Source organism: Orycteropus afer, unplaced genomic scaffold, assembly GCF_000298275.1.
Source record: "Orycteropus afer afer isolate SDZICR_OR568_19922 unplaced genomic scaffold, OryAfe1.0 scaffold00001, whole genome shotgun sequence".
Lineage (NCBI taxonomy): Eukaryota > Metazoa > Chordata > Mammalia > Tubulidentata > Orycteropodidae > Orycteropus > Orycteropus afer.
Window position 1 is genome coordinate 20,906,294 of NW_006921588.1, and position 18,890 is coordinate 20,925,183.

The 18,890-nt window shown below is 37.9% G+C and overlaps 1 protein-coding gene across 1 annotated transcript in view; it reads left to right on the plus strand.

Annotated features, from left to right (window-relative positions):
- PDE11A (phosphodiesterase 11A) overlaps positions 1-18,890 on the plus strand; it is a 592,677-nt gene that overhangs the window by 233,285 nt on the left and 340,502 nt on the right. Inside the window, exon 5 of the mRNA XM_007937915.2 lies at positions 3,192-3,256. Within this exon, the coding sequence (XP_007936106.1) occupies positions 3,192-3,256 (65 nt within the window). The remainder of the gene's footprint in view (positions 1-3,191; positions 3,257-18,890) is intronic.

Sequence of the window (18,890 nt, forward strand, 5' to 3'; positions counted from 1 at the left end):
CGTGTGAGAGCTGGACAATGAATAAGGAAGACCAAAGAAGAGTTGATGCTTTTGAGTTGTGGTGCTGGTGAAGAATGCTGAAAGTACCATGGACTGTTCAGGTATAGCAGGAATCATGGAGCTGGAGCGGGATCGGGCAGTGTTTCGTTCTGCTGTGCATGGGGTCACTATGAGTTGGAAATGACTTGACAGCACCTAACAACAACAATAACAAAACATGCATAGCTCATTTAAAGATGGTGAAATTAACAATTGCAGGAGGGAACAGAGCTATAATTCAGCATAAGAGTAGCTAAAAAAAAAAAAAAAAAAAAGCCACTGCCATCAAGTCTTTTACCACTCATAGTGATAACCATTGGGGTTCCAAGGCAGTAAATCTTTACAAAAGTAGATTGCCTCATCTTCCTTCCACAGAGCAACTGGTGGTTTTGAATCTCCAACCTTCTGGTTAGCAGTCTTAATCACTGCACAAGCAGAGCTCCTTAAGAGTAGCTCAGGACCTGAGTTTTCATGCACCATTTGTGGGGAAGGATGGCAGATCCAATAACCAGTTAAATTAACAGCACCAGCTACTGATTGTGCCACTCTAACAAAAGTATTTTCTTTCCAAGCCTTGGTGGAAGCAAAGGCAGTAAAAAGAAAGTTAAGAGCATGAAAAAACTTCATATTGATTTAATTCACCAGTTAATATATCCAAGATAGTAGAATAAGACTATTCCGAAGACAGTAAGAATTAAATTACAACAGCTGGGAGTAGTAAACAATGGTACTGGATTACATACATAAGAAGAATAAAATGTTAAACCAGGGAATTACACGACTTTAATGCAATAAATTGATCAACAAAAGAAGAGCAGAACTCTAAAGCAAAGCCCAAAGATTTTAAAGAATTTGCAAGGGGTCTTGTTCTGTGATCTTGGATAGAACTGCCTACTTCTGAAGTCATCTGTTTCTGGCTATCTTGGCATTTGTGAGTGATCCATAAGTCCCTAGTGGGTTCACAAGCCCAGTCAGGTTGTTTGGCCTTCTTTAGCTGTGAGAAATGGACCCAAGAATTCACTTCTTTTAGCTTGGTGTCATAAGGGTTTGTGAGGAGCATAAGTAGGATCTTTTCCATTGATGTTCTAAGGAATGCTTCAGTTGAGATGCCTTTTCCAGTAAACAAAATTACCTGAAAAAATTTGGGGTAAGAAATGAAATTTAGGCTCATCATTATTAAAACCCTCTTGAATTTTGGAAAAATAAGTTTTTGAATAATATATCAAAGATACAGCAATATTTTTGATATACAATATTTCCTTGGAAGGAATGTTGGGCAATCTACTTCTGTAGTGATACCACCTCAGAAACCCAAGGAGGGGTCGCTATGAGTCAGGTCTGACTCGACAGCAGTGAGTTTGGTTTGGTTTGGTATAACAATATTTAGATATATATTTTATTAACTTGGGATCCTTGTAAGCCATATATGGCAAGGACATGAGTCTGCCAGTTACTATTTCATAAGGAATGAGTTTGTTCTTTCCAAATGGTGTTGATCTCAAATTTAGGAGATCTAGGGAAGAATGTTAAGAGCTCTGGTAGCATAGTGCCTAAGGCACTTGACTGCTAACCAGAAGGCTGGCAGTTCAAACCCACCAGCCACTCCTTGGAAGGAAGATGGGGAGATCTACTTCCATAGTGATACTGCCTTGGAAACCCAAGGAGAGGTCACTATGAGTCGGGTCCACCTCGACAGCACATACCAACAACAGCAACAACAGGGTGTGGCTCCAGTGTCATTAATTTTTCAAAACTTCTGTAAGCACTGCTCTAGAAGAAAAACTGGCAAATAAGTGACTTCAGAGGATTTCTTAAGGCCTTATTCCCTTGCCAAATGATATGAATAACATGAAACTACATTTCTGTATTTCTGAACTATATTTACATGTTCTGTGCTCATAAATTCCATTTTAATGTAATAAATCTTGAGTCAGGCTCTTGTACTGAGTATGCTAGCTTCATTGGACAAGGTGAGGGAGGAAGTGTCCACATTAAGATGATCATTGAAGAAGATGGCTTCCTCTTCTTCACACTGAGTCACAGCAACAAAAAGTTCCCCTGGGAGCAATGATAAGCCAGGGAAGCTAACTGCAGGAGACTTGGCATCCTTTTTGAGGGGGTGTTTTTTCTCTACCTGGCTCCCCATGGATGGTATGTTAGTTTCCTAGGGCTGTTGTAATAGCATACCTGTGGGTAACTTTAAAGAACATAAAATTATTGTCCTATAGTTCTGGAAGTTAGGAGTCTGATTCAAGACATTGGCAAAGGCATCCTTACTCTTAGGGAATATCCTTTGTTGTCTCTTCCAGTTTCTAGTAGCCCCAGGCAGCTCTTGAAGTTTTTTGGTTTATATATGTGTCTTCATATGGTGTCTTCCCGCTGTTTGACCCTTTCTCCATCCATATCTGTTCTTCCTTTTTATAAGACTACACTGATAAGGGATTAGGATCCATTCTACTCTGGTATGACCTCATTTACAGATCACATCTTCAAAGATAGATCCTATATCCAAACAAAGTCATGTTCACTGGTCCAGGGGTCAGAACTTCAGCATATCTTTTTGGGGAACACAATTCGATTCTTAACAGAAGGTAACTGGGTTGTTAAAAGGGCAGGTGAAAAGTATTGGATTCTAATAGAGATCCATTTTACTAACCACCACAGCATAATAAGGAACTCTGGTGGTGTAATGCGTAAGGCATTTGACTGCTAACCAGAAGGCTGGCGGTTCAAACCCACCAGTCACTCCTTGGAAGGCAGATTGGGCAATCTACTTCCTTAGTGATACCACCTCGGAAACCCAAGGAGTCGCTATGAGTTGGATCTGACTCCACGGTGGTGAGTTTTTTTGTTTGTTTGTTTGTTTACAAGCATAATATACCTCACTCTTTAAAATAAATAAATAAATAAATAAATAAATATTTTATAAATGTATTCAAACTTTGTCAATGTATACTGAATAAGAAGAAAACACAGAACATAAGATAGAATTTTCTACTTCTTAAGTCCTTTGGCATTTCTTCACTAAAAATCTCTCTTTAATCTCTAGCTTTCATAAAAATCATTATAAAGAAAAATAATATTTATTGCATTATTTAAGAACTGTTGGAAAGTGTTAATTGACCTGGATTTATTGTCTTTCTGTGTGGCAGGTGGTGAAGTTTACTAAGTCCTTTGAATTGATGTCCCCAAAGTGCAGTGCTGATGCTGAGAACAGGTAGGGTTTGTGGGTTTCATGTTTGGCTTTTGATGTTCTTTGGTTACTAGTATTAGCAGTGTTGCATAATTCTTTGAAGATGGGGATTGTGTCTTTCTCTATACCAGCAAGTGTAACCAAATACGATCATTCTTATATATTTCAGGGTTTATATGTAAACCGTGATATAAAAATACATGCATATGTATCTAGCTTGTAATCAGTTTTTAAGACCAAATCTTAGTACTTATTATATGATTCAAGGAGATGGATTGATATGGTGGCTGCGATGATGGGCTCAAGTATAGCAGGGATTGTGGGGCTGGCGCAGGATTGGGCAGTGTTTCGTTCTGCTGTGCATGGGGTCGCTATGAGTCGGAAACAACTCGACGACACTTAACAACAACAACAACATTATATGATTAAAATGCTGCTTTTGGCTTTTAGTCCTTTACTTACCAGAATGTTGTAAAGCTTTTTTTAAAAAAATCTTAGAATCTTCTGATGATTTCTGGACCCTGATTTCAAGTCTTTTATGCAAGTTAATATGGAATGGTAATATAGCAAACATGTTTTCTTTTACCCAACAGGTTTAAATTCTCCTCATACCAAATATTTGACTGAAATTGCTAACAAATGAAATCAATGTTCAGATATTTGCTAACTCTGCAGATAGCCTGACTTTATTCCTGTTCTAGCCCTTTCCTTCTCTTTTTTGTCTTTTGTTTTTCTAATATTTGACCAATAATAACCCTTTGTAAAAAAGAGTGAGAGTTTCTAGGAATTAAATTTTTGTTTCTGTTGACATTTCTGAGGTTGTATCAGGGTAAAAGTAAAGGTTAAGGACAGTCAGTGGATTTCTGTTAGCTTTGCACTGTCCTGAATAAGAAGAGTTGGCTGCTATAAAAATGGATTCTCTTTACTTTGGTAAAATAGAAGGGGTAAGAAATAGTAAAATTGATCAAAATGTAGAGAAATGGAGAAAAATAGGTACAGTACCTGGAACAACCTGATGATGATGACAATGGTGAAGATATGGATGCTAATGCCAAAGATAAGAGCAGCTTCCATTCATTAAAGGCTAAGTGTGCCAGGTACTATGCTAAATGCTTTATATGCACTTAATTCCCTGTGAAGTAGGCATCTTACCCCCTGCATGACAATGGGAGCTCTGGTAGCATAGTGCCTAAGGCATTTGACCACTAACCAGAAGGCTGGAGGTTAAACCCACCAGCCAATCTTTGAAAGGAAGATTGGGCAATCTACTTCTGTAGAGATACTGCTGCAGAAAGCTAAAGAGGGGGTCTCTATGTATCGGAGATGACTCAATGACAGAGGAGAAAATCAAGATTAAGTAACGTGCTCAAGGCCCTGAAGTGGTAGCTACATGTAAGGACAGAATCACATAGACTCTCTCAATCTCTGAATTTTGATCCGATAGCCACCCACCATTTAAAATCTGGTAGTTGATCTCATATAGGGAATATCCATTGGGTTAATGTTTTCACAGTCTGGCTGACCTTCAAAATGAGCTTTGAGAACTTGGTAAAAGGTCTCCGTGTTGAGATATTCTGACTCTTTATGTGGAATGTAAGGTTTTAAAGATCTATTTTCCCAAAGGCTCCCCAGGTTTTTACCTGTATCAAGATTTAATATGCAAGGGTAATTTAATTTTATATATCTGTTATTGCCTGTGAGTTCAGGAAATAGAAATCAGTAAATAAAAATGGACATTTTATATAGTTACTTTACTTTTTATCAAGTGCGTGATGTTTATAAGATGCCTTTTCTATATACTATAAAATTTAATTTATAGGGTATTTTCGAAAAGACAAAATTATAGTAACAGAAAAGAGATCAGTAGTTTGCAGGGGCTGGAAGTGAGGATAAGAGTTGACTACAAAAGGGCACAGGGGAATTTTGGAGTGTAAATGAACTGTTCTATATCTTGATTGAGGTGGTGGTTACACATTTGTCAAAATTTACAGAGCTGTTCACAGGAAAAGAATAATTTTTCCTGTATATGACTTATACTTTAAAATGGGGAAGAAGAGACCTTTTAAAAGTTGTTTTCTGTTTCATTAAAAAGTATTTATATGCATATCTATATCTAATGTCAGCTAATCTATACCTAGCAAAGATATTTAGCCATAGAGTGTTTTGGTTTCTTCGTGCTGTTCTAACAGAAGAATACCACAAATGGGATGGCTTTAACTACCAGGAATTTATTCTCTTACAGTTTTGGAGGCTAGCAATCCAAGTTCACAGTGCCAGGCTCTGGGGACTGGGTGAAAGCCCCTCGACCTTGGGCTTCAGCTCTGCCTCTTGCTCCTGACCCACTGAAGTTAGAGGCATCTCTTTATTCAGGCAGCTACTGGCCGCTGAGGCTGACAAACCCAAGGTCAACAACTAAAAAGGCATGGTCCTGATATTACCAAACCACATAGCAGGCCATTAATTCAAATCCATTAAGAGTCACAGGATCAGCAGAAAACATGGCAGGCTGTTGAATAATGACTCGGCTATATGCAAGATTCAAGTATACCAAAAGCTGGAGACGTTCCTCAAAGTTGCTTCTTATATACTGGAAGCAGCCCACATCCCTAAAGCAGCTACTCCAGTAGATTCCACCATGGAGTTAATTACCAATCTCACCGTGGGGAATAACTACATCCAGCTGCCCAGCCACTCAAAGTCAGATCCAGGCAAGCTGACACATAACCTTAACTACTACAGAGAGATATTAGTGATATATTCAGCAATTTTCCTAAGCATGCCTTAGCTAGCCATGACCTTATATAAGTTGTATTTCTTACATATGAGGAGAAAAAGCTTCACAGGGTTATTAAAACCCCAATTTTGAAATCCTAATGCTTCAATGTTGTTCATTTTTATACATTTGAATGTGTTCCCATGGTCAGGGCAGAGTTAAATTCTTCTGGCCTTTTGATGATTTTTAATAGTAAAGAATTTTCTTGTCAAAACTAAATGATCCAGGGCCCAGATTGCTCTTGGCAAACTTTCTATAATTAAAAAAAAAAGAAAGGAAGAAAGAAAGGTCAGATTTTCTTTAAAGAGACATTTGAAAAGTGCCTTTGAACTTTGACATTATGAGATAGTGCTCTCTATCATTCCACTTATGGGTTTTAAATTAATGTACAATATACATTTATCTCAGCAGACCTTTCCTAGATTGTTCAGTAATTTTCCTCCTGTAGATGTGGGATCCTTCAGTCATTTATTGATAGCTAAAGGAATAAAGACAAGTGATTCTAGCATTTATTTGGTCAGGGGCCATGGAAGAAACGTTGAAGTAGGCTACAAGTCTACAAATCACAGCCAACACTCAACATGTCATAAATCTTTTCTCTAACCTTTCATCACTTGACATCTTTGCTATAGATAATGTCCATTAAACACTTTAGTCCTCTGGATATCATTCAGAAGGGGTATAATAGGATAGCTTTTTAAAAATAATTTCTGTGGCTTCAGGAAACAAGGTTTCAGAGTACTATTTCAATTTAGAGGAACTCTGGTTTGGGGTTTGCTGATTTTTATAGATAGTCCTTGAAGATTTAAAAGAAAAACATTCTGATTCTTTATATAAAAAGACTCATCATTTCTGCTTATTGTCGTATGTGGCTAATTCCTTTGTCATAACAAGTTTCCTCTTGGTCTCCATGCATTTAATACCAAGCAATTCAAGAGTTGGAAATGCTTTGATTCATTCTTCTCCATGATGTGTGAACCTCCTCCAGGAGCCTTGATAGCACCTCCAATAATAAGATTCTTACTGTATTATGATGGAGTTCTTCCATTGATGTTGTTGTTGTTGTGTGCTTTCAAGTCAATTCTGACTTATTACACCCCATATAACAGAGTAGAGCTGCCCCATAGGGTTTCCAAGACTAAAATCATCAGGATTGGATGCAGATTCATGAACACCTGCAATATGCAGATAATGCAACCTTGCTTATGTTTTATAGTATATGTATGCCCTGTATTAGGCCCCTAACTTTGCTCCTATTCTTTTCTTGGTGACCTTTATAGTATAAAGTTTTAGGTGTTTGATCCATCCTGAGTTAGTTTTTGTTTATGGATGAGGTATGGATCCTGTTTCGTTTTCTGCAAATGGCTATCCAGTTTTGCCACCACCATTTGTTAAAGATGAACAATTGAGTAGGTTTTGGCCCTTTGTCAAAGACCAACTGTCATAGGTGGATGGGTTTACTTCTGGGTTCTCAATTCTGTTCCATTGGTCTATGTGTCTGTCGTTGTACCAATATCAAGCTGTTTTGACTACTGTGGCTGTATAATAGATTTCAAGACTGGCGAGTGTGGGGCCTTCTGCTCTCTTCTTCTTTAGTAGTGTTTTGCTTACTTGGGGTCTTTCTTTTCCATATAAAGTGGGTGATTAGTTTTTCCATTTCTTCAAAGAATGATAATGGAAATGGATTCAGATTGCATTATATCTGTAGATTTCTTTGAGTAGTATTGATATTTTCATACTGTTAAGTCTTCCTATCTTTGATCATGATATATTCTTCCACTTATGTAGGTCTCTTAGTTTCTTTTAGTAGTATTTTGTAGTTTTCTTTGTATAAGCTTTCTATATCTCAGATTAGATTTATCCCTAAGTACTTCATCTTTTGGGTGGCTATTATAAATGGTATTGTTTTCTTGATTTCTCTTTCAGAGTTCTCTTTTTTTAGTGTAGAGAAATTTGACTGATTTTTGTATGTTATCTTGTACCCTGCCACTTTGCTTCATCCTTCTGTAACTCCAGTAATTTTCTTGTTGAGTCTCTGGGATTTTCTATGTATAGGATCATATCACCTACAAATAGTGAGATAGTTCTACTTCTTCTTTAACAATTTGGATGCCTTTTATTTCTCTTTCTTGCTTTATTGCTCTGGCTAGGACTTCCAATATAATATTGAATAGGAATGGTGATAAAGGGTGTCCTTGTCTGGTTCCTGATCACAGAAGAATGTTTTCAGTCTCTCCATTAAGAATAATGTGGGCTGTTGGTTTTGTGTATATGCCCTTAATTATGTTGAGGAATTTCTCTTCTGTTCCTATTTTGTTGAAAGTTTCATATCAGGAATGGTTGTTGGATTTTGTCAAAAGTCTTTTCTATGTCAATTGATATAGTCATGTGGTTTTTCTTCCTTTGTTTTATTTATTTTGTGAATTACACTGATTTTTTTGTCTAATGATTAACCATCCTTGCATATCTGGTATGAAGCCCACTAGGTCATGATGTATTTTTTGTTGTTTGATATGTTGTTGAATTTTTTGGGGTAGCATTTTGTTGAGAATTTTTGTGCCCATGTTCATGAGGGATATGGTCTATAACTGGTATATTTGCCTGGTTTTGGTATTATGGTTACTCATAGAATGAGCACAGGACTGTTTTATACTTTTCTATGTTCTGGAATAGTGGAGCAGAATTGGCATGAGCTCTCTCTGAGTGTTTGGTAGAATTTGCTAGTGAAGCCATCTGGACCACAACTTTTTGTTGTTGTTGTTGGGAGGTTTTATGACCAGTTCAAATTCTTCTTTGTCCTGGCTTTCTTTAATTTTCCACCTTAAATTGTGTTAGTTTGGCTAGGTAGTGTGTTTTTAGAATTGTGTACATTTCTTCTAGAAAATTTGTTGGAGTACATTTCTTCATAGTACTCTGTTATTTTCCTTTTTATTTCAATTTGTTCTGTGACCAACTGTGACCTCACCTACTTTATTTCTTATTCATGTTACTCTTTTCTTTGTTAAATATACCAGTGGTTTGTCAATTTTATTAATCTTTTCAAGGAATCACCTTCTAGTCTTGCTGATTCTTTCCATTATTTTTCTGTTTCATTTATTTCTGATGGAGTCTTTATTATTTCCATTCTTTTGGGTATTCTTATTCTAATTGTTGAAAATGTTGGGTTAAGGGGTTGATTTTGGTTCTTTCTTCTTCTTTAATTAATTAATTAATCACGATTTGGTTGGAAAATTTACACAGCAAATGCATTTTCCATATAACAGTTCATACATATTTTGTTTCATGACATTGATTACAATCCCCACGGTGCAACAGCTCTCTTTCCATTTCTTCCCTGTGGTTACCTTTTTTCTGTGTCCTTCTTTCCTATTCATTCCTGCCCTCAAAGCTATCTCCCTGTGCAATACTGCCCTTCTGATCTCCCATGGTCAGTCATTCTAAGGAGTGCACCTACCTGGTATAGATGTTTACCTTATACACCTATCAAATGTTTGACTGGAAGCCACGAGAGTGAGTTCAATTCTAGGCCTGGAGTTACTAGGGACCATAGTCTTGGAGGTTTCACAAGTTTCTATCAGACCAGTAAGTATGGTCTTTCTTATGATTTTGAGTTTTGTTTCACATTTTTCTCCCACTCTAACCAGTATCTCCTATTTTGATCCCTTTCTGAGTGGATGACAGTGGTAGTCAGATACCATTTAGTTCTTCTAGTCTCAGAGTCACGTAGGCTGAGGTTTGCATGGTCTGCTGGTCTCTTGAGCTAATTGTTTCCATGTGTCTGTAGTTTTCTTCATTTCATTTTGCTCCAGATGAGGAGAGACCAATTGCTGCATCTTAGATGTCCACTTGCAAGAGGGTGTGGAGTATAAGGGTAGCAAGGGGACTATAGCACCTTTCTAATCACCAGCCACCATGCTGTCCTGTGCAGGTGGAGCATATTCTTAGGTTGCTGCCTGGATCAGAACACCACTTGCAATTATTCAAAGTGGCCATGCCTTCAAGACAGCTGACAGTCCACACCTCTGTTTGTCTCCTTTTCTGCTATTTTCCTTTCCAGTCATCCGGCACCAGTGCAGTTGCCCAGGCAGTCTTCAGCAAGTAGAACTGATTCTTAGATTGCTGTCTGGATCAGAGCACCACTTATAAATATTTAAATTGGCCATACCATCAGGACAGCCAACAGTCTGCAGCTCCATTTGTCTCCTTATTCACTGTTTTCATATCAGGTTCTTCTACTGGTTGATATTTAGTCTACTTCTTTATCTTCTCTTCAAAGCTCAGGGTTTCAGAATTATCTTTTGTATCTGTTTCAATTGGTTTCTCGTTTCTTTGTTGTAGAGGGTCTGTGTAGCTTGTCTGTCTATTCCACCATCTTAAAGCCAATCTCTTTCTTTTTCTTTGATGAACGCGTTTATTGCTATAAATGTATCTGAGCAATGCTTTTGCTATGTCCCAAAGATATTGCTATGTTGTGTTTCATTCTCATTTAACTAAAGGCATATTTTTATTTCATTTTTTTTCATTTCTTCTATTACTCAGTAGTTTTTTAACAGAATGTCATTCAGTTTACATGTAGTTGATTTTTTTTCCTTGATCTTCCTATTGTTGATTTCTATTGTTATAACATTGTGATCTGAGAAGATGCTTTGTAGTATTTTGTTGTTTTAATGTTGGGTGGAGTGTTCTGCATATATCTATAGAGTCTAATTGAATGATTGTATTGTTTAACTCTTCTTTATCTTTGATGAATTTCTTTCATCATTTAATACACCACTTTCACTGTCATTCAGTGAAAGTGGTGTATTAAAGCCTTCTACTGTTATTATGGAGTTGTTTGTTTCTATTTTCCATTCAGTTGAAGTTTGATTTATATATTTTGGGGGCTCTTTTATTGGGTGCATAGATGTTTACTATAGTTATATCCTGTTGTTGGATTGACCCTTTAATAATTACATAATGTCCTTCCTTGTCTCTTTTTCAAGAGCTCTTGTGGTGTAATGCCTAAGGCATTTGACTGTTAACCAGAAGGCTGGCAGTTCAAACCCACTAGCCACTCCTTGGAAGGAAAACTGGGCAATCTACTTCTGTAGAGATACTGTCTCAGAAACACAAGCAGAGTGCTCACTATGAGTTGGGATCGACTTGACATCAGTGAATTAGGTTTTTTTTTTTGTCTCTTTTTCTGGTTTCTGCTTTAAAATCTATTTCATCCAGAATTAATACTGCCACTCCTGCTCTTTTGGATGGCCATTTGTTTAATATATGTTTTTCATCCTTTGATTTTTAGCGTATGTTTATCCTTGTCTAGGGTATGTCTCTTGTAGATGACATATTGATGGACCATGTTTTTTTTTTTTTTCCTTTTATCAAGTCTACTACTTACTGTCTTTTAACTGGTGTATTTAATCCATTTACATTCAATATACTTATTGATACAAATGATTTCCTGCTTTCATTTTGCTGTCTTTCTTTCTTTTTTGTGGTGCGGATGATTTCTCTGTTCCATGCATTTTTCTATTTGTTTTGTTTATGGTGTTTCTTATCATTTCCTTCATTGCCATTGTTTTAGTGTTTAATTAAACTTTATTCTTTTTTCTCTCTTTTTTTAAAATATTGATGACAAGGCTGATTAATTGTCTTTGAAGTTACCCTGTAATTTATTATTATCTTCCCAAGTTTAAAACGTTCCTTTCTATGTTAATATCATCTTGACTTCCTCTCCATTTGAAAGTTCTATAACCATATAATTTATTCCCTCTTTTTGTTTTGTAGTTGTCTTCATTTACAAATTGACATCTCTAGTTACCTATTTTTAGTCTTTTACGTTTATTATTCAATAGCTGGGTTGATTTCTAACTGATTTTGTTGACATGTGTCTTAATCTCATATTGTTGTTTGACATTGTTGGTTCTTTGTCTGAAGGACTCCCTTTATCATTTTTTGTAACATTGGGCTTTTTACTCACAAATCCCCTTAATTTCTGTTTATCTGGAAATGCCCTAATTTTGCCATCATATTTGAAGGTCAGTTTCATTGACTATATAATTCTTCATTGGCATTTTTTTTTTTTCTTTCAGTGTTGGGTATATGTCATTCCATTGGCTTCTTACAGCATAGTTTCTACCAAGAAATAAGAGCCTAGTCTTATTGGTTCTCCTTAGTAGGTAACTTTTCATTTTTCCAGAGCTGCTTTCAGAATTCTTTATGTCTTTGATTTTGGAAAGGTTGATTATGATATATTTTAGTGATTTTCTTGGGATCTATGCAGTTGAGCTCTGGTAGCGTAGTGCCTAAGGCACTTGACTGCTAACCAGAAGGCTGGCAGTTTAAACCCACCAGCCACTCCTAGGAAGATTGGGCAATCTACTTCCATAGAGATACTGCATTGGAAACCCAAGGAGGGGTCACTATGAGTCGGGTCTGACTCGACGGCACATAACAACAACAACAACATGCCATTGAGATTTGTTGAGCATCTTGAATACATATCTTCTCATCTTTCATGATATTAGGGAAGCTTTCTTCCCACGAATCTTTGGCAATTTTCTCTGTGTGATTTTTTTAATTTTGTTTCTTCTTGCTCTTGAATTCTGATTACAAGTAAATAATTCCTCTTGATAGTGTCCCACATAATTCTTAGGGTTTCTTCTTCTTTTTTTTTTTTCTTTCTGTTCTTTTTTTCTGTTTATTCCTCTAATAGATTAGTATTAAGAAATTTGTCTTCATTTTCACTAATTTTTATCTTCCATTGATTAAATTCTATGCCTGTGCCCTTCCAATGCACTATCTATTTCTGAAATTTTAGTACTAATCCTCTGGATTTTTGTTTGGTGTTTTTGTATGATTTCTAATTTTCCATTTATTTTCTCAATTTTTTCTTCTATTGTCTTCCTGAATTCTTCTAGAGTTTTGTCTGTGTTTTCCTTGATTTTGTCTATAATTCCATTTATATTGTCTTTGTGTGCCTTAATATCTTTCTTAATCATTGGAAGGATATAACTTTTTAATTCCTTATCAGATAATTCCAATAATATTTCTTCTTGTAGAATATATTCTGGCCTTGTATTTTGGTCACTTGTTTGAACCATCTTGTTCTACTTTTTTGTGTGAATTGAAGTCATCTATTGTCACTGAGACGTTGTGGTGTTATTGTATTTATTTGTTGATTGTAGGTTGGTTTGCTTCACATAAAAAAAAAAAAGTGCTTAAAAAGGCAGAGATGGTATTCTGGTCACTAGTTTGACAGCACGGGAATGCCCACCACCTGTCTCTGGGTGGATTTGGTAGTGAACAGGAGTGTGGGCACAAGTCTCTGATCCCCATTCATGTAGAGCAGCTGAGAACAGGCTTAATGGGTGTTGTCTGTTGTCTGTTATTGGTCCAGTTGTGCTGAAGTGGGTGGTAGCACTCACCCCATGGGTGAGGCAGCAGGTAGATAAAGTAGGGTCATTGGCTGGTGGCTGGGGGAAGAGGAAGAAAAGATAAAGAAAAAAAAAAAAAAAAAAAAAAAAACCAGAATGAAGAAATAAGAAGAGAGAATAAAATAAAATGAAAAATGACATAGCTCTGATGCAATTGCTAGCCACCAAACATGCCTGCAGCATGAATGCTGCACCTGGTCTGAGTGAGCACACTGTGCTGACCACAGAGGTGGCAAAGACAGACACTGTTGACTGCAGTGGTGGCAGGGATAGGTACCTGCTTTATAGAAGTGCATAACCCTGACTACAGAGTGGTTGGTGGCAGGTATTTCCAACCACAGAGGTGGTAGGGGCAGGGTACTCATTACATAGGGTTGCACACTGCCACACTTGGAGCACCAGGGACACAGTGCCCACTCCTCAGGAGTGCAGACCACCACTCACAGGCAGCAGGGGCAAGTGCTCCTGACCACAGAGGTGGCATGGATGGGGTTCCCCCTTCATCGGAATACACACTACTGACCACAGAGATGACAAAGATGTAGTGCTTACTTTGTGGGAGTTGTTGTTGTTGCTATGTGCTGTCACATCAGCCCCGACTCGTAGCAACCCCTCCTTGGGTTTCTGAGGCGGCATCACCATGGAAAGGCACCATATATAGTGGAGGACATGGTCACACAGCATGCAACTTGTGAAGGTGTGCCCTTCAGGTGTCTAAGGCAGGGGGCTAGCAGTGCTCAGTCTGCAAAAGCATGCCTCAGGTCACCTTGGTAGTGGAGTCACTGGTAGGGGGATGGCGAGAGAGAGTTAGGCCAGGTGGAGCAGCAGGTGTGGGAAGGGCATTGATGGGGGGCTTGACCAGCTGTTGAGTAGATGGGGATGGAGGAGACATGCCTCTGGTCACTGAGAGGTGGTATGGGGTAAGGAAGGAGATTACACTTCTCTCACTGTGGTCAGTAATATGAGTATCAGTACAGTTCTGGCTGAGCAGAGCTGGTTATCTGGTTCCTGCCCTGATCAGTATGCTGCTTGCAATAATTAAAAATGGCCGGATTGTGTCAGGCCAGTTGGCAATTCACGACTCTGTATGTTTCCTTGTTTGCTATTTTCATTTAGTTTCTTTTTATTATCACTATTTGAACTACTTCTTTATCTTTTCCTTTGAAGTTTAAAGTTCCAGGATTATTATGTATATCTGTTTCACTTGATTTCTTGGGTTTTTGTTATAGAGGGTCTGGGTAGTATATCTCCCTAGTCTGCTATCTTGCATCCCCCTATAACTGGCCTTCTCACCAGTGTTGTGCCATAACTCCCCTGGAGATGTCTTTGATGCACTGGTGGCCTTCCCAACCTGAGCAGATTTGTGCAGAAGCAGGAAGAAAATTCACTTCTCTATGATGTGTCACAGTTGGTTGCCTGACTCCTAAAGAGTCCTGCATATCCCCCATTCTTTACAAGTTTTTCAGTTCTTAAAGCTTTTGCTTGCAGCTCCTCTTTCTCCAGAGGATTCAGATTTTACCCATGGACCTAGGCTTAGGGATCAGACCACAGGTTAGACCAGCCACTGCATTGTTCTCTCGTCTGCCTCCCACCCTTTACTTCTTTCTCAGCCACCAGGGTCAGAGCTCAAAACCTCTTCCTCACAGTTCCTTTCTCTCCATGCAAATCAACTCATGCAAATAAGTGCCCAGAGGCTTCTGGGCCCTTTTATACAGACTTTCAGTTTGGGCTTTAATTCCTGCTATGTGAGTAAATCAGTGACCACCAAACATTTCAATACCTTCTATAAAATGCATGTACAAGATGGTGTCTAATACAGAGGAGGAATATCCAACTCTTCTAGGGAGAAATGGAAGGTGATCCCCAGGGAAGTTTGTAGATGTGGTAATAGTTCAGTTAGGTCTTGTAGAATAATGGGACACAACCACTATCTAGGCATATGAGTCATCATAAACAGACATAGAAGTAAGAGTGAGAACAAAGTATGACTCAAGACCTTCAGTTAGGGCTGTGAGCAGTTGTCACAAATGTTATCATGATTGATGGTGGTGGCACTTAACTCCTCTTGAGGGCATCCAGCTGCTCAGAATTGCATCTGATTGGGGTGAAGTTTCTATCAGTTCTTTCTTACATGTTCAAACCTTCCCATGCTTAGAAGGCCCTCCTAATTGGAGCAGACTACATGCTCATAGGGGGCATATTCAAATTTGTGTCTTAAAAAGTCAACTGAACAATAGTGTTCAACCTTTAATAAACCTCCTTTTCAACTTCAATTGGAGCAATTTAAATGAATATGTGTGTGTGTGTAAAGATGGACAAAACATTTGTGGAAATGTTAATACTTAGGCATTTTTATTAGTTTAAAATGTATTTGGCCAAATGCTGTTTATGGATCTCCTAGTTATATATATGGATCTTTTGGAAATTGCACTTTCTCAGCTCTGTTACTTAAGGTGCCAAAAAAAGATACCAAATACCTAGTGTCTGTAATTTTTAGAAGGTAACAACTAAATAAAAAGAAATTGTCCACACAAGCATTTAATGGGAAGTAGTGAAAATATTGCTATTTAAAACCTAAACTCTATAACCATTTCAGCACTTACAGGTCAAAGAGCCATAATTCCTTTCAGTGGGAAACTTAATCTTTAAAACAAAAAACAAACAAAAAAAAATTAATCTTTATACTTTATTTTTCATTTGTTTCTACTAGAAGGAAAGAGGAAAATAAGACTGGAAATCCTAGAGCAGTTAAGGACAAAATTCATTGTTTAGATAAGTCTTTTTACATGCAAGTCAGCCTGCAGCCTCAGAAGGGTGGACAGCTAAAACCTTCTGTTTGAAAAGATGAGGGTTAATGCCTCCCCCCATCCCATGTCCTAATCCCAGAACCTAGGAATATGTTACCTTACATGGCAAAATGGACTTTACAGATATGATTAAGTTAAAAATCTTAAAATGGGGAGATTATTCTGGATTATTTGAGTGAGCTCAATGTAATCACAAGAGCCTGATAAGTGAGAGAAGGAGGCAAGAGAGTCAGAGAAGGAGATGATATGATGCAGCAGAGTTAAAGTGATGCAATTTGACAAAGACTCAGCCTGCCATCGCTAGCTTTAAAGATGGAAGAAGAAGCCACCAGCTAAGGAATGTGGCTGGCCTCTAGAATGTGGAAAAGGAAAGGAAAGAGATTCCTGTGTAACTCAGCTCTGCCAAAACCTGGATTTTAGTTCAGTGAGACCCATTTTGTACTCTTACAAGATTGCAAATATTCATAAGATAAAAATTTTGTGTTTTAGGCCATTAGGTTTGTGGTAATTTGTTACAGCAGCAATAGATACCTAGTTTAAAGGATTTGAATTTAAAAGGAATCCAGGGAGAGAATACAGAAAAAAGTGAAAGTGTAAGAAGAGACAAGCCAAGTCTTCAGGAATCAAGGGGGTTGAGCAGTATGGGGAGAGGCTGAATTTAGTGGCCTAAAACAGCTCCAGGGGTGTAGCACCTGAAGGATTTGTATGAACTGGGGTAAGTTGTACTCAATTCTAGATTATTATGCCTGCCAGGAAGCTGACTCAGTGCAAGCATAGCAGGGTTTGGAGGCACAGATGCAGGCAGATCAGGAAGTGGAGCTGGCATGGGCATGGCAGGGTTTGGAGTCATAGAGGGAGACCAGGAAGTGAGCAGAGTGGTTTGGAACAGCTAAGGGAGATGAATTTGTCTGTCACTTTGTCATATCGTGATGGCTTGCATGTTATTGTGAGGCTGGAGACTATGCCACCAATATTTCAAATGTCAGCAGGGTTAGCCATGGTGGAAAGGTTTTAGCAGAGCTTTCAGACTAAGACAGAGTCAGAAGAAGGAAGAGGCCATCCAATTCTCAAAGAACTGGCCACTGAAAACCTTATGAATAGCAATGATACACTGTCTGATATATTACTGGAAAACTTTATGAATAGCTCTGAAACACTGTCTGATATAGTGCTGGATGATGAGCCCCTCAGGTCAGAAGGCACTCAAAATACGACTGGGGAAGAGATGTCTCCTCAGAGTAGAGCTGACCTTAATGATGTGGATGGAGTAAAGCTTTTGGGACCTCCATTTGCTGATGTAGCAAACTCAAGATGAGAAGAAACAGGTGCAAATGCCTATCAATAATCGGAACATGGAATGTACAAAATATGAATCTAGGAAAATTGGAAGTTGTCAAAAATGAAATGGAATGCATACAGATTGATATCTTAGGCATTAGTGAGCCAAAATGGACTGGTTTTGGCCATTTTGAGTCAGACAATCATATGATCTTCTGTGCCAGGAATGGCAAATATGAAGAGAAATGGAGTGGCATGCATTGTCACAAGAAAATGTATCAAGATCTATCCTGAAGTACAATGCTGTCAGTGACAGGATAATATCCATACACCTACAAGGAAAGGCAGTTAATACTACTGTTATTCAAATTTACACACCAACCACTAAAGCCAAAGATGAGGAAATTGAAGATTTTTACCAACTTCTGCAGTCTGAAATTGACCAAACATGCAATCAAGATGTGTTTATTATCACTGGCGATTGGAATGCAAAAGTTGAAAACCAGGAAGAATCACCAATAGTTGGAAAATATGGCCTGGTGATAGAAATAACACTGGAGATTGCATTATAGAATTTTGCAGGACCAATGACTTATTCATTGCAAATATCTTTTTGCAACAACACAAATGGCTTCTATGAACATGGACTTCACTAGACGGAGGAATGAATGACTACATCTGTGACGCAATGGAGGAGCTCATTATCTTCAGCCAGAACAATGCCAGGAGCTGATTGTGGAACAGATCATCAACTGCTTATATGCAAGTTCAAGTTGAAGCTGAAGACAATGAAAAGAAGTCTACAAGAACCAAAATATGACCTTGATTATATCCCTCCTGAATTTAGAGACCATCTAAAGAATAGATTTGATGCATTGAACACCAGTGTCCAAAAACCAGAGGAGTTATGGGATGACATCAAGACCACCATCCATGAAGAAAGCAAGAGGTCATTAAAAAGACAGGAAAGGAAGAAAACACCAAAATGGATGTCAGAAAAGACTGAAACTTGCCTTTAAATGGAGAATAGCTAAAGCAAATGGAAGAAATGACAAGATAAAAGAGCTGAACAGAAGATTTCAAAGAACAGCTTGAGAAGACAAAGTCAATTATTTTAATGAATGTGCAAAGACCTGGAGTTAGAAAACCAAAAGGGAAGAGTACACTCACCATTTCTTAAGCTGAAAGAACTGAAAAAAAAATTTTAAGCCTTGAGTTGCAATATTGAAAGATTCTATGACAGTATATTCAATGATGCAGGAAACATCAAAAGTAGATGGAAGGAATACAGAGTCACTGTGCCAAAAAGAATTGGTCAATGTTCATCCATTTCAGGAGGTGGCATATGATCAAGAACCAATGGTATTGAAGGAAGAAGT